Source organism: Nestor notabilis, unplaced genomic scaffold (genome assembly GCF_000696875.1).
Source record: "Nestor notabilis isolate BGI_N333 unplaced genomic scaffold, ASM69687v1 scaffold6558, whole genome shotgun sequence".
NCBI classification, from domain to species: Eukaryota; Metazoa; Chordata; class Aves; order Psittaciformes; family Psittacidae; genus Nestor; species Nestor notabilis.
In genome coordinates this window covers 17,240-32,682 of record NW_009940467.1, presented here as the reverse complement: position 1 = coordinate 32,682, position 15,443 = coordinate 17,240, and the positions used below count along the sequence as shown (strand labels likewise).

General features: G+C 39.0%; 1 protein-coding gene across 1 annotated transcript in view; it reads right to left on the bottom strand.

Moving 5' to 3' along the window:
- Positions 1–716: 716 nt before the first annotated feature.
- Positions 717–15,443, bottom strand: part of LOC104410247 (brefeldin A-inhibited guanine nucleotide-exchange protein 3-like) — a gene marked incomplete at its 3' end in the record, with an annotated part of 23,729 nt that continues 9,002 nt past the window's right edge. The window contains exons 5-8 of the mRNA XM_010020359.1: positions 8,266–8,334; positions 3,215–3,337; positions 1,814–1,856; positions 717–795 (exon numbers count right to left, since the gene is read on the bottom strand). Coding sequence (XP_010018661.1) covers positions 717–795; positions 1,814–1,856; positions 3,215–3,337; positions 8,266–8,334 — 314 coding nt within the window. The remainder of the gene's footprint in view (positions 796–1,813; positions 1,857–3,214; positions 3,338–8,265; positions 8,335–15,443) is intronic.

The following is a 15,443-nucleotide window of genomic DNA, read 5'->3' as shown; positions in this document are numbered from 1 at the left end:
TATATATAGTATTTTTTTTAAATAACTGCTGTATAATGTTTGCATTGCCTTTAGCTGCGCTTTCACCTCTAACACTTATGGCTTTTTTTGTCTTATTTCTTAGTAGACCATTACTCAAGCTATGCTAGAATGCCCAGGAAGTAATTTTTAACTCATGAGTAAGTATTTACTCCTCCAGTACTGGCCAACAAGAGACTCAGTGTAACACCCTATTACTGTCCATAACAACTGCGTTTTAAAAGTTAGGCTCATGCATTTCCAAGTAGGTGGAGTATATGATATTTCTAAATTTAAGGGACACTTTGGTAATGCAAATTATTTCAACTGGATAAATGCCACCTTTCTAAAGAGGACATATTAACTCATTCTGCATATTGTTTCTCTTAGGTTTTTCCATGTCTCTTGTGATTGTGTCTCTTGTGATTGTGTCTCTTGTTCTCTCTACAATGGTTGCTTTCAAGGCAGAAAAGAAATGGAAGTTACTTATAGATTAGATTTACTGGAAGGTCTTTAAAGCTGAACAGTGCATAAAGGCGGCAAATTAGCTTCTCATCTCAACTGAGGGTTAAATCATGAACAATACTTCCTTTAACAAACTCTTCATTTAAGCACAGTTTTGCTCCATAATTCCAGAACTACAACAGTAAAATCACAGGAATCAGTGAAACTCCCAATCTCCAGGTAACACATTCAAATTATAAACTGAAGTAACTCACTTTATGACAGCCTGGAGCTTCTCACAGAGCACAGTGAGGACAGATACAACATCATCACAAAGAGACTCAGTTGAAGCACCTCCAAAAAGGACAAAGATCAGAGGTATTACATATTTGCAGCTGGATTACAACCTCAATTTACCGCATGGATTTTCAGAGCTAGTTAGAGCTTCTAAGCAATGAGCAGGGCTGCCAAAATTCATACAGAAGACGCAGTAGGAAAAAGTTCTAGATTGGAAAGTGATCTCCATACAATGAAAAATCAGCAGTATTAAATCCACAGAGAGCACTGACTGCTTACATGCATTTACAGGAGGTTAGCTGAAATCTAATTCAGATAATAAAATAAGGATACAAATAAATTTAAAAAAAGGACTGGCTGCAGTACTTCTACATGGCAGCTAAAATTTTTGTATCTTTCCCTGCAGTTTGTCTTTGCTACACAACTTCTGATGTATGATCAGGTTCTGATCTTAAAAGAGGATGCTTGTACACTTCAAAGATTTTAGCCTCCATCCATACAAGTTCTCCTGCAGAAATCCAGTGAGAAGGTCAAAAGCAGGCATTATTTTTACCTATCAGGGAAGATGTTGGAAGTTAAGACAGAATGGAAGTAGAAAAAAATTCTCTTGTAAAATAATAATTTGACAAGCGTGAACAGACCTTCACTAGCGATGTGCTTGCAAAAGCTGCCATTATATAAACTGTTTCTCTGGCCTGAAATACAATAACACAATCATTTCCAGATTCAACTCCATGAATCTATTTCAATTTAGGAAGTAAAGCCACTTACTAGAACTTTTTCCAGAGCACTCAAACTCCTTAAATACAGAAGTTAGAACCTTGAAACAATCATTTATTACTATGTTGTAGTGTGATGCTGTTACCATGCTCCAAATGAACACATGACTGAAAGTTTTAGGAGCTGACACGGCTATCTCAGTTCTTACCACAGGTAGCAGGGTGCATAAAGCTATGGAGAAAGTAAGATATCCTGAAGATGCAATTCCTGTGACATCAGGAACTGTGCTGATGAAAGAAAAGTGAAGAATAAAAAAGCTGGATTGGAAAGAATCACTAAAAAGTATTACAAATACCTTGACTCTTGAATTTCTGTGAGGTGTCATGGTTGTCAATGGTCTGTTGAGGAAAGACAAAGGCGGTATAATTGGTGCAAAGAGCAGAAAAACACTGCAGAAGCAATACTTTAACAGCAGAGCTTTCTTAACAAATCCATGTCTTCCACCTGGTTTGGGTTTGTTAGACGTTTTGGTTATTTTTAGGTGAAGCTTTTGCAAAACTTTTTCAGAAATTCCATAAGATCTGTTTTAACAGTACTTTAGATTTAAGGAACTCACATCTCATTGGGCTGAACTAAGATTTGTAAGTACTTAAGGGATTTCCTACACCTAAATAAACTCAGTAATAACTAGGCACTTAAATTGCACTGAAAATGAGAGGCAAGCATAATCTAGATTTCACAAAGTATTTAGAAACCAGAATTAATTGAGTATTAGAAAGTTTATCACATTGTCATCATTAACGTTACAGTGCCAACACAATTAATGGCAGTCAGGAAATGGAAATGACCTCTTACATCATTCAGTTCAGCTGCAGTACAGGATATTTCCTATCACTGCACAAAGAGGTCAAGCCAAATTCTTCTCTCAAGCGTCACCAACAAACTGCCAGGAACCAAATGCACCTCTCATATACTTTCACCTGCTCCTTCAGCTCTTTCAGACCCAAACTACTGGGGGTGTTTTGTTTTGTTTTTCTAAATGTTTTGGCTAGTAAAATGAACCTACTTAGCACAGACAGAAGAGAAATTGAAGTAAACCAATTAATTCTGTTTTGCAATTGCTCATGAGGATGAAAGTAACTTAGTCTACTAATCCAAACCAGAAATGATAATCTTAACCCAATACAGATGCAAGTAAAATAATCAAACAACTAAAAAGCCCCAGCAATCTGTACAACTACAGTCCTTAAAATTTCCTAACAGAAACTGACTTTAAAAAATAGCATGGTTTTGATAATACGTTCAAACCAGCATGAACAAATGAAAAAAGGCACTTTCCTTAATTGAGAATTTATTTCGTTTAGGAAAATTGTCATGCAAAAACTTTTGGCAAAAAAAAATTTCAATGAACTGTAGGAGAATAACAAAACAAAACAAAAAACAACAAAAAAATGGAAAAGGAAAGGGCCAAGGCAGCCGGGTATCAGAACTAAGCTTCTTTTGGTTAATGGAAAGAGGAAAAAAAAAATTAAAATGTCTGCCAAGTAAGCTGACAACGTGAAAGGTGCCTTTCCAATAGACTGCTCTGAGGCAGGCACAGAGTCAGAGCCCCAGAAAGCTTTCAGACAGGGTTAATGTGGAAGCATCAAATAAAAACCATAAGGCACAACAAGCCAGTACAATACACTGCACTCAGAGAAACAAAAAGACACACAGCCATGGACATGGAACCATTTGTTGATGCCAGACGGCTCACCATGTTTTCTTGCTTTTGTCGTAACTGTAAAGTCAAGTCACTCAACATTTGGCTGAGGGTTGCCCGCACAGCGGTGTTAATGCTCCGCTGGTGACAGCTAGATACATATGTCTCAATGCAAACCTGATGAGGAAACAAGATAGCAGTACATAGATATGAACTGTAACTTACCAGGAACACACTTTAGGAGGATACCAAGGTCTCTCGCATGCAGATAGTCAGCCTTCCTTACTATTTCATATTGCTTTATTAGCACATTAGAAGTTTTCAGCAATATAGAAAACTAAGTAGCATCTACAAGCAGCATGCAATTCATCCGTCTCACAGGTGCAGGAATGGTAGGGCAAAAATGGCAAACACTTAGGTTCTATCAAACCCAAGCGATTATTACATATGGCAGCACATTGAAAAGCCTTTGAAGGCCTTTCCTAATACAGAAAATACAATAGTGCTTTACCATACATAACATAAATGATTGCCTTTTAATGGCTGCCAATCAGGCTGAGGGCTCCTCAGCTCCGGGATCCCATGGAAGCCAAGGCAGCAATGGAATCATGGATCATCCATTTCCTAGCTCCATGCCCAGCTGCTTGACATTGTGCTGTGACCAGAGTTGTGCTAGACTTTTGGCTCAGCTGACATTACATAAATAGTTGCCCAAACATAACACCGGTAGGATCCTGGGGACAGAACGTTGCAAACTGCAGTTCTGCAAACTGCAAACGCAGTTCCTATGCTTGATCAGCTTTTTTTCTGTGAGGGGTGTGCTGTAGCTGTAGTAGCCACTGTAACTACTGCACAGTAACTACTAAGTGGATGAGTCTTGATGGAGCTGAGTAGATTTGTGACAGTGTACAATACAATCTTCTAAGACTGTGATCAAAAAACCAGCTTTGGTCCTCTGGCCTACATTGAGCTTTATCATTAATAATGACCAGGACAAAAAGAATGTACATGACTGTTCACATACTTTTCAGACTTTCTGTTTTTATTCTGTCATTGTTTGGATATAGAGCTAGTGAGAAGAACCATTAATATAGATTAAACTAGCTGTGAAAAATATATTTCAAAATACATACAGTATAAATGATATGCATGATAAGTAGACATAAATGCATCTGTTGTAAGTTTTTGAATGAGAAAGCTATTATATGATGGAAAACTATTTTTACAGTTCTGTAACGAGGATAAGTTTTTAAGAGAGAAAAATTCAAGTGATCTGATTATATAAGCTAATCACTGTTGACACAGGCATATGGACAAGACTCTTGATTGTTCCTAACTCCTACTGAAATGAAACCAAGCTATTCCATTGAGTAAGACAAAAAGGCTGTGGGGCTTGAGGCTATGAAGTTTAACATGCTGCTAGTACACTTCTGCATTTGTTAGTGTAGAGAGAAAACAATATAGCTATGTTCCTAAAACTCTTTTGACCTCCTCACTTTGAAGGACTTTACATTTCAATGAAGCCACGAGGACAAGAAAACATGACTGAGTTTCTTGGATACAAACTGTATCTTAAGTGAATGTTCCAAGACATCACACATGGAAGCTACTTAATTATGGCTCTTACGTTATTTTCTCTTATTTCCCAACTACACTGAAAGATAGCATTCCAGAGCTTTTCAAGTGTGTGTACATCACTTGTTAGAAACACTATACAAATGATAAACTAAGACCTATTATCTCCTTTGACAATACACTAGAACTAGGTTGCAGTTGTATGCAGTTGTGGGATATAAGGGATATAAAGGACAAAACTGACAGCATCTTATTCTTGTTAATTTTCAGGATTCCAAGATCCTCACAAATAAATAAGTGGGTTTATTTAGCCTGAGATCAATCAGTCGGTGATGAAGATGGTCTTCTAAGTTAAAAGAAAGCCTGCCCATCATTCAGCTCTGCCCATCATTCAGCTATCACCTGAACTCCAGTGGACAAAAAACCTTAAAGCCTGTTAACCATGTACAGCCCTCCACAGAAGCCAAACCATTCCAGTGCTGCTGAGGTCATTCTCTTGAGCTGTAAGTCTTTTTCTAGAATACCTGAATTAATTGACAAAATACCATTCTTAAAGGTAGGCTGACTTTCTGGAAAGAGCATGGTTGATATCTGCTTCTTCTCTCCCCTTCCCATGCAGCTAACGAGCAACAGTACTTTCCACCTGAGGCCCGATCTTACAGACGGCCTGTGTTCTGAAATGGCTGGGCGAGGTACCTTTTGAAAAGCCATTGATGAAGAAGCACCAGTAAAAATGCGAGAGCTCAGGACCCCAAGGAGTTGTGCAATGGACATTTTGATCATTTCATGCATTCGGGGACTTCCAGCTCTATGGCATGCAAAACACAACTAAGAGCAAAACACAGAGGGTTAGCCAACAAAACACAACAGAGTCAAACAAAACGAACCTCCAAAACGTAGATGGAACTAACAATACACACATAAAACTAAACACGAACTAAATTTTCTTGCAGGAGTGTAAGCAAGCATGGGAAGGTGCATGAAACAAGAACCAGCCAGTTTTCAATTTTATTAATACTTAAACCACAAAAAATAGTACTCTTCATGTTTGGTGCTTCCTTAATTTGAAGCTGATAATATTCAGAAAGACTTGAGGTTCCAATATTTCGTACACATGAATTAAGAACTATCCCATAGCGGAAAATGTAGTCCTGTTTGTCAGAGAGTCCTCAGAGTGTTCTACTAGCAATGCAGATAGCACCTTTCTAATTTTGCAGTGGCTCCACTTTGCTACAGAGGGCAGGCCAGCAAAACTTAGGGATTAAGTTGGAAAGCAACATCAAACAGCAGAGTCACTGGAGCAGAAAGCTCATCTCTGTCACCTTGGCCTTAGAGCAAGTCAGAACAATAAATGCTGAGGCTAAGCAAATGCTGAACTCGGAAATAATTTCTTGTTCCCTACTGCTTATACATTGCAGAATTCTGATACAAAGGCATATTGGTTCCTGCTGTTAAGTGTCTTTCCTTACCTAAAACCTGTCCAGGAGGAACCTTAGGAAGCTTGTATGTGCCTGGTGGGACTTGCTAATTAGAAAGACCTAGACATTTACTGAGGCAGTATTTTCTTAAGGATTGAGGAAAATAGCTGTACCTCCAAACACTCCAAATAGAAAAATGCATGCTCTGTATTACAGCTTGTTCCAATTCCCTGAAAGAAATGAAAGTTTTGTTTGCTTTGCTGGCATATCTCATCAGCCTGCATAAGAGGTCCTGTTCACTTTAACAGAAAAAGGACAAACTATCACTGTGCTAATTTGTACCACTATACTAGCAAAGGTTTTTAAGAGCCAAGCTAGCCTTCTGGGAATGAAAGTCAAGCGCGACTACCAAGAACAGCAGTTTAACTCCAATCTATGAAAGAAAACTGCCATTTTCAGAATTCTTTAAATAAATCACAACCCTGTTTTTATCCAAATTTAGAGAGAACAGAAAATCTGATTTCTGATACAGCTTATAGCACACAGAGCATGACTGACTGACTGACCATTTTCAGAATCTTACGCAGTGCTCTTAAAAAGTGAAATCTGAAGGGGTATTTTTCCAGCCAGTATTTTGTCTAAGCTAGAGCTCTGTACCTACAGCAAAGTGATGCACAAGCTTTTGCCTTGCACGTTAGAAAGTCTGCTGAGAAAAAATGCAGGGAAAACTACCGACATTTTCTTCAGTTTGAGATACTGACATGAGGAGGGTTTAGTAAAACTTAGAAAGTTGTGGCTTGCTCTAAATACAAATTCAGTTCATCCTTGCTGCAGCATCTACAAGTAGGCCTTACAAAGACCTCCAAAAATAGCCATACGTTGTAGTTTAACATAACACAAGAGAAACCAAAGTCTAAGCTGTGCAGGACATCTGGAATGATTACTACTCTTTTTGTCTTGCATACTGCATATACACAAACTGTTGTATCCCTGCCTCTTAAAGCCCATTTGTCACAAACTGGCATCTGTTTTCTTTGGTCCCCTGTTATCCCTACAGCCCCCATCCTCAGCTTTCAATAAGACAAAGCAAGGTCAATTTTATTCCTAAACTTAGAAAATACTGTAACTTCCAGGTAAAATGAGCTATTTTCACATGGGATTTTTATTTTTTACAAAAAAAAAAAATAAAAAAAAAATTAAAAAAACAAACAAAAAAAACCCCCAAAAACCAAACCACCCCAACCAAAATACCAAAACCTGAGAAGAAACATGTCTCTAAATGTCTACATACATTTGGAGCATAGGACACGTATATTTTATATACATAACATCTACATTACTCCATGGGCATTAGCTCTCCCCATGCCACCTTAACAATATAATGCCATAATACATTCTGCACTGTGCTGTGCAAAAATATTGAGTGCTTCTGTGCATCTATCTAACCTGAACAAACAGCTCCCATGGCTTGCTACACACTGTACTAAAAATATCAGCCATCTATGAAGGCTCACTTAATAGACCTGCAGGTATGTTTTCCTACAGCCAAAGCTCCTTTGAAATTTAATTCAGACTAAAATCTAACAGAATAAAGGAAGAAGAGTGATCAATGGTACCAGAACATCACCGCATATCTAGAGGTGTAATAAATCTTTTACTTGGATGTATTAGTAAAAAGACACAAGGCTGACAAGGCACATTGTGGCACTTGTGTTAACGGCACATTATGGCGTACACACCTCTCTTGAGGAAACTTCATTAGTTTTATACTTGCAGCAGGTAAGAAACCAGCACAGAGCTCTTTTATAGAGAACTTGAGGAAATTTTCTTATTGTAAAAGGCAAAGTAAAGTAAATATGAGAAGCAGTAAATGTGCAACACTGTAATATACAACTGTCAGCCAGTTTCCAAAAGCACCTTCCCATGTAAGCCCATCAACCCTGCCAAACTTACAATTATTTCTTCACACTAGATATAAGGTAATACCAATCCTTAAGATGGTAATTGTGATTTGGACTAGTTCAGCTTCAGGCTATGTATGAAAGACACTCTAGGTAGCAGGGGAATGTTAAGAGACATTAAGACAAGCAATGGTACAACAGAGGCACTTACCTCAGCAATCTTCAACACTGAACTCCCATTCAGCTCAAATGTGGAGGTGTATGTTATACAGAGCAATACCTTGAACCAAAAGAGAGTAAGGAAAAAAATAAGTTTTATCTGTTACTGTCTCCATTCCTTACCCATGTTCTTTTAGTCACAGCTCCTTCCATTTTTAGAGCAGAAATCAGAAGATTCTCAGCACCATGTGTTACTGGGATAAAGGAGATGGCACAATCAAGTTGCTTCCTCCTGAGAAAGAGGTACAGCCTAATGGATTGGCCCCAGAGGTACAGCCTAATGATTATCTAATGCTGTCTCCTAAGTCTGACCACGGAAGGAAAGAAAATCCAGCCATCAGCTCTGGCCTCGGACTTGATAGCCAGAATCCATTCTTAGTTTAACCACAAGCTTTGCATGATTTATAATCAGTCCTTCTATTCATTTCTCTCAGTATAACAAAACAAGAAGGAAAAAATGCATACAAGTTATTACTTAGGTAACACAGATACATATATATTATGTGAAACAAGTTGTTAATTACTGCTTGACATGAGCATTTCCCAGCCTAAGATATTTCCAAGTAAGTATATTATAGTCATTTGATAATAAGCAGCTAAAAAACAATAGATAAGCCCCAATTCATGAGGGAAGGGTTGTCCTGTCTTGAACTCAGCAGGACAAATAAGAACTAAAAGCCCCATCCAACACCTTACTTTGAAAAGAAGGGGAGTGGGAATGTGATGTGATCTACCAGGGGAAGCGTGGTGGGGCAGTGAGGCAGCGTGGTGAGGGGTGGTGTGGTTTGATGCCTTTAATGTCTAGAGATGTCCTCCTTCCCGCCTTCCCTCCCTGTCTTCCTTTCCAATCCCTCCTGCCCCACAGAATACCGAAAGAGTCTGAACTACCATTCTCTCTCCCTCAAATCATTAAATTCCCCCCACCCAGTGCCAGAATTTATGCTTTTCTTGGTCTGAAATAGCATGAGTTTCCTGGGCTAAGTGTACCAGCAAATATCAATCACATTAACACTAATGTTTTGGACCCTACAACTTCTCAGTCCGTAAGAACTACTGTTCTCTGCTTCACAAGGAAATTTGGGACATCAGCTAAGTTAGCATTACTGACTATTAACCATTTCTCTTATTCAGTACATGCATTCCAGTGGCACTAGGTTTTTATTTACAGGTAGGTTCTGCACAACACCTGAAGTAATCTCCTTATTTTAGAATGAAAACTCTCACTCAGCCCTTCATAAACAGATGAGTAATGTGGATAAATACTAGAGATAATGTGTACAGTAAAGGACATGCTAGTCTTCTGAAGTACAATATCCTGGATTATAATCTCTTTTGTAGATATTTAGCATTGACTGTTACAGCAAAGCAAAGTTTCTGAGCCGAAGTCTGAAAGCCTCTTCTTCATAGTTTCTCTTTTCTATGAAATGGGCAAAATGGGTTTTCTCATCTAAAAAATGCTACACAGCCTACCTCAGTATTACGAGGAGAGATATTAGCTATAGAGCACTTGAACTTGCAGGAGAAACAAATACAATTCTAATTACAAATTTTAATAATGTCATACTTTGTATTTCCTGATATGAACTCTACAAATTTCTCTGCCATCTGATGCAATTGCTGGCAAATGGACAAATGCCAGTGACAAGGAACAGAGACAAACTTTTCCTGTCCACAGAGCAAATCCTACAAAATAGCTGAAAAGTAAATGGTCAGTGTAAAACAGTAATCTCATGTGGTTAGTAAGTACATAAGTTATAAGGGCTGTTATTCCCATCTGCTGCTCAGTGCATACCTGCAAAGTTTAGAACTTCAAAACTGAACGATGCTGTTTGGCACTAAGTGAATTCTGAACTGTTAGCCAGCCTCACAGCCAGCTGTTGGGCCTCACTTTCTCGGCTGTTAAGCACTCTGAAATTTTATTGACATATCTAATAGTTGTGAGAGCTCAGCAGCTGGCTAAAAATACATTCAGTATGTAAGGAAAAACTGTGATTTGTACTCCCCATTCACTGCTGCGTGAAACACAGGTACAGTGCACATTCATAAACCCAGAGACAGACAACTACCAACCCCCACTGACAAATCTCTTCTTAACATGCTAAGAGCCAAAATGGACAGCCAGGCCCATGACTAATCTTATTCAGCAGATTGCATGTCCTGATTTTCCCTACCTGTAAAACCTTGTTTGCTTCATGTGATATTCTGCTCTCTTCTACCATCTTGCCTTTGTACAGTTTGTTAATACCTAATGCTTTCCATAGATCAAAACCTGGAAGCCACCTACTACAATACATGGAAGTACACAACAGATCAGGCATTCTTACAGGCCCTTTCTCTTCAAAATCTCTTCTCCCTCTTTTTTTTTTTTTAATTTCCTACCTTTATAGAGCTGAACCATGAAAAGTTAGCACATATATGCCTAATCCTTCGTGTCACAAGTGCCAATAACCTGTTGTAACAGGTGAATGATAGAAAAGTCAGATATCAAGTGCAGTAAGAAAGTGATGATCAACACCTTGCTATGAAGCAACAGGGAATTTCAGCAGAAAGACTGCTAAGTTTTGACTGCTACTCTTGGAACAAAACGAAATCTGGGCACCTACTAGCTAGAGAAACGGTATATCATCTGATGTGATCAAGTAACAGAAGCATAACAAGTTATCAGCCAGCATATTTTTTGGCTTACTCCACTGGCTACTGTCTTACCTCACAAATCATTTGTGAGATCTGAAAGATGGTCTCTAACCAATGCTCAAGACTGCTCTCAGCTATGATTTCCATCAGCGCTGCTGCAGGGCTCATTTACAGTCTTGGCAATGCTCCAGGCACTCAACTCGTGTGTCTTCCCATTTATGTGGAACAAACAGGAAGACAGCAAGCTTCTTTTTCAGATTACTGAATTAAAAAATGGGATTAAAAACAAACAAACAAAACCAAGCTTAATAATTCAAATCCACTAGAAACACTGAGTCTCCAGACAGTATATCTATTGGGATGCTTAACTAGTCACAACACTAACTCAAGCAGTATGTATTTAAAAAAAAATAAAGAAAAGAAAGATAGATAGGTTTTTTTGAACAATGACATTTTGGATTTGCAGCCATTAGTAGTGGAGCCTAGAAACAAAACTACAAAGCAATTCCTAGCAACATCTTCAGTTAAAAACAAAATTGAAAATCAGCTTTTACTGTGATGAGGTCCTAATTGGTATAGGCTCTTTTTAGAGCCTATTTAGAGACATACATTTTTATTTCTCCCTCCCTCCCCTTTTTTCTTTTAAAGAAGGAACTTACATGACTACGAAGATAGTTTCAAAGTCACACAACCTCCAAGATGTTTTAATTGGCTTGCATTATCTTGCAAACGCCTGGATAAGATCACATTTCTGTAAATGGCTTATCCATTATGATTTCTAATTACAGTTGACTGTCATGGAACAAGAAATAAAATTCCTGCACCCTGGAATCCCGGGGTACCAATTGTAGTATGAGAGCACACAAGTATAATATTCACAAGTAGGAAAAAAAAAAAACCAGGACAACAAAAAAAGTACTTCTGATGATAATGAAGTGACAATGAAGGTTAATTGACACAAAATATATGACTATCCTGTATTTTAAGTTAAGCGTCTTGAAGAAGCAAAAAGAGAGAATTTTTTCAGCTTGTAAGACTGCTAAGTGTTGCTAGCCAAGTTCCCCAAGTGCTTGGCACATATATGTAGTTATAAGGCAGTTTTCACATTGAAGAGCTTATGATGGAGTCATGTCAAATAGACAAGGTGTATAAGAAAGTTAGTATCCCCAAGACGGAGAAAGCGGGAAAAGGTACAAAACCTTAAAGCAACTATGATTTGTCATCACCTGAGGATGCTTCAGCACTTCACTACCTTTAAGTGCCAAGAGCAACATCCATATGCTACTGTTATCCTTTTTCTATTCCAGCACTCAAAGTCGCACTGGCAAAATCCTCTGAACATTCGTGTTCCTCCTACTTAGGATGCACGTAGACAGTATAGTCCCTAGAGTGCTGAATTCTGCAGCAACCTCTAATCCCTTTGTGGGATTCAGAGAGGAGACTTTTTCTGACTTACTCTGCTTGCAGGCTTGTAAACTTGGATGCAATGTATGTTTGGATGCTTCTTAAATCCTCCCCCCAAGGAGGAAATACCCAGACAGAAGACAAGGCAGGACCACCATTTATCTCGTTCACTAATATGACGTGTAAAGCAGCCACCTAGTATTTCTGCAAAATAGTTTGGACAGGAGGTGTCCTCCTGTTTCTCAGAATAACTAGTAACCTGCTCATGTCACATTCTTTGGCCTGAAGGAAAACAAGGGCAAGAGAAACAAAATGCACCAGTGAACTTACATACATTGTGTCACCATGTATCACTGTACAAAACAGCAGATATTAACTACGGAGAGAAAGGAGACAGTGTCTCCCATGAATCAGTAAAGCCATAAAACACCTTGCTATCACAGCAGCAACTGGTGCTCAGCATTATGAACGCACTGGACCTTCAAACAGGAAGGGCTGTATCTGGTATAAAATCTCACACATCATCAGTGATGACATGCTGGATGCTCCCAGAAGATGATGCCCATTAATTCACTAGACTGAAACAGAACTACTGCTGAACACTTTTTATGGTGGTATGAAACCAAGTCAGACTTCTGCTTATGTGTTATGGTTGTAGATGGAAAGAAATTATTTAAAGCGATTGCTTAGTAGATATTTAAGAAGTTTTCTTAACAGCTCTGAGAGGGGCTTTTATGTTTAGAATTGTAACATTTAAAGGAAGGGAAGATTGGAAAAACAAAACCAAAAAAGCAGCTGACTGTCACCACTAGGATGGCATTTCCCCTTCACAGGTTACAGCCTAGTCAGGTATAGTACATTATTTTATGAATTAGAGATATATAACTGAGTAAAACAAAACTGAAAAAGGACAAATACCAAACTAAAACAACAAAACACTTAAAGAGCTCTCAAATAAAAATGAAGCTGCGTGCATCCACTACCAAAATGATCAGAAAGGATGTCAAAACATGGGTGTAAGCAAACCCCGAGTTGTCAAGGAAAAAAAGAACCAGTTTATCCCCTGGATGAACAATTCTGACTTTTGTTCTTGACAAGGGAATTTTTTGGATGGGGGAGAGAGAAGACAACTCCCTTACTCTCAGATACATGCATGGTTCCACCAAAATTACAGCAGGGGAACTTTCCATGTGACAATACACTTTACAAAAGCTAATTTAAAATTACCGTTTCAAGTCACTAGATGAATTTGCAAGAAGTTAGCCTGAAGACACCCTAAGAAGTGTCATTCCACAGGCTGTCTGGTGTGCCAGAGGATTTCATCCTATCCCAGACCATCTCCTGACCTACATCCAGAAAAGAGATGCTAAAAAGCCAGATAAGCTGCTTTTGTGGTTGCAACATCAACCACTATGCCACATGAAGCTTCTGTTTGGTTTTTTTCTCTCATACGTGAGGAGCTCTGGGGAAGAAGCTGGCTAGCAGTGTCAGAACAGCTTATTGGGACACAAGTTCTCTCCTCAGCTGCCCCCAGGACCAAGTGGTGTTAACGCTATGGTTGCAGCAGCCCTCATCATGGGAAGGAATAAGCTGGGTGCATGTCATCTGGGGCACATCTGAAGTATGTGTATAACTGCATGTAAAAGCTATGGCCAGCGACCTTTCCATGTCACTATTATGTGGCCAAATTGGCTGGCAGAACTTGGCACTGTTACCTCCAGTATGCAACGATATCTTGCAGCAGGGAAAAGATTAAATGGCAATATATGAAAGTTAAAGTGTTTCTATATTTGTTCTTGTGATCATACGATGTCTTTTCAATTCACTTTCTTAACAGTTGAGCAATCTCCAGGTTCTTGATCTGTGTCTAAGTCTAAAGAAAGTCTCTGAGAACTTGTACTTTCACACTTAAACCACTACAACAGGTGTTAAATTATACTTCCCATGGCGAGGGACTTGCTACTTTCCACATCGGCACTGGAAAACCTGCAGGTATGACCCAATGACTCACTGCTTGCATATGCTGCACAGCACAGAACAGCTCAGTGATAAAACTCCAACAGTGCCTATGTTTCTTCATTTCTGCAAATTCTGCACTGTTGCAAAAAAGAATGCCAGTCACAAGCACCCCAAAATAACAAAAACCCCTACATAAACAGCAAAATCCGAGCTCTATTAACTCTACCCCAGAGCATGTATACTGTAATACAGTACGTCATCACAGTGTATCGCAGGTAATTTTTTTTTCCTCCTCACAGACCAGTCATTCATCAGGAAACCTGAGAAACAAGATGCTGCTGAGTTAACTTGGACTAAGGGACCCTTCTGCTATCCACCCATGATTGCAGGAAGAATGACCACCAGGATAGGATGGAAGACAGAAATCCTGCCCCCCTTGCCCTTCCCATGATTGTCTCAGCCCCAGGGCAGAGCATTCTTCTAGTTACTGCTTTTTGTGCCTGACCCCAATGATTTTGATTACACCATGCAAGTAGGGAAGTTCAACCACAACAGAACAAGCATGTTCTCTGTCAAAGAACACCTTTATAACCTCACAGCTGAGGGAGCAACAAGAAAGCTAAAATTTTTGCATTAGAATTTCTCCAGGCAGGAAACTAAGCCTACTTTTCTACCCTGCAAATCACTTAAGAGATTGGCCCACATGTCTGCTTACATTTTTAAAACTACATGGCTGCCCAAACTGACCGAGATTGTTCAAGGGCTATGAATTTAAGCACAGAAAGGTACTGAGGAAAAGCCACAGATCCTGGAAAGAGGCTGGATTCTTGACATACTGCATTCACTAATAACAGGTTTAGGCTGCTCCTGTCCAACATGCATTTGGCCATAGTCAGGCCATTACATTCTCATTCTTTTGTACCCATTAAGGAGAAAGCTCAGGCATTTAATTCAAGACTCTGGTTTCTGCTACAATGGCCAGGCACCTAAGACCCATGGGAGTTCTTCAGTCACAATCTTAATTATGAGTACTAGGCATTTACCATAGCTCTAATTAACTTGGGAAAGGATGAGCTTACCTTGAAACACACAAGGTAGGTCACTCAATCCATTGGAATTAACCTGGTTACTTATAACTAAACACATGAGTAAAATGACTTTAAAAAGTAACGG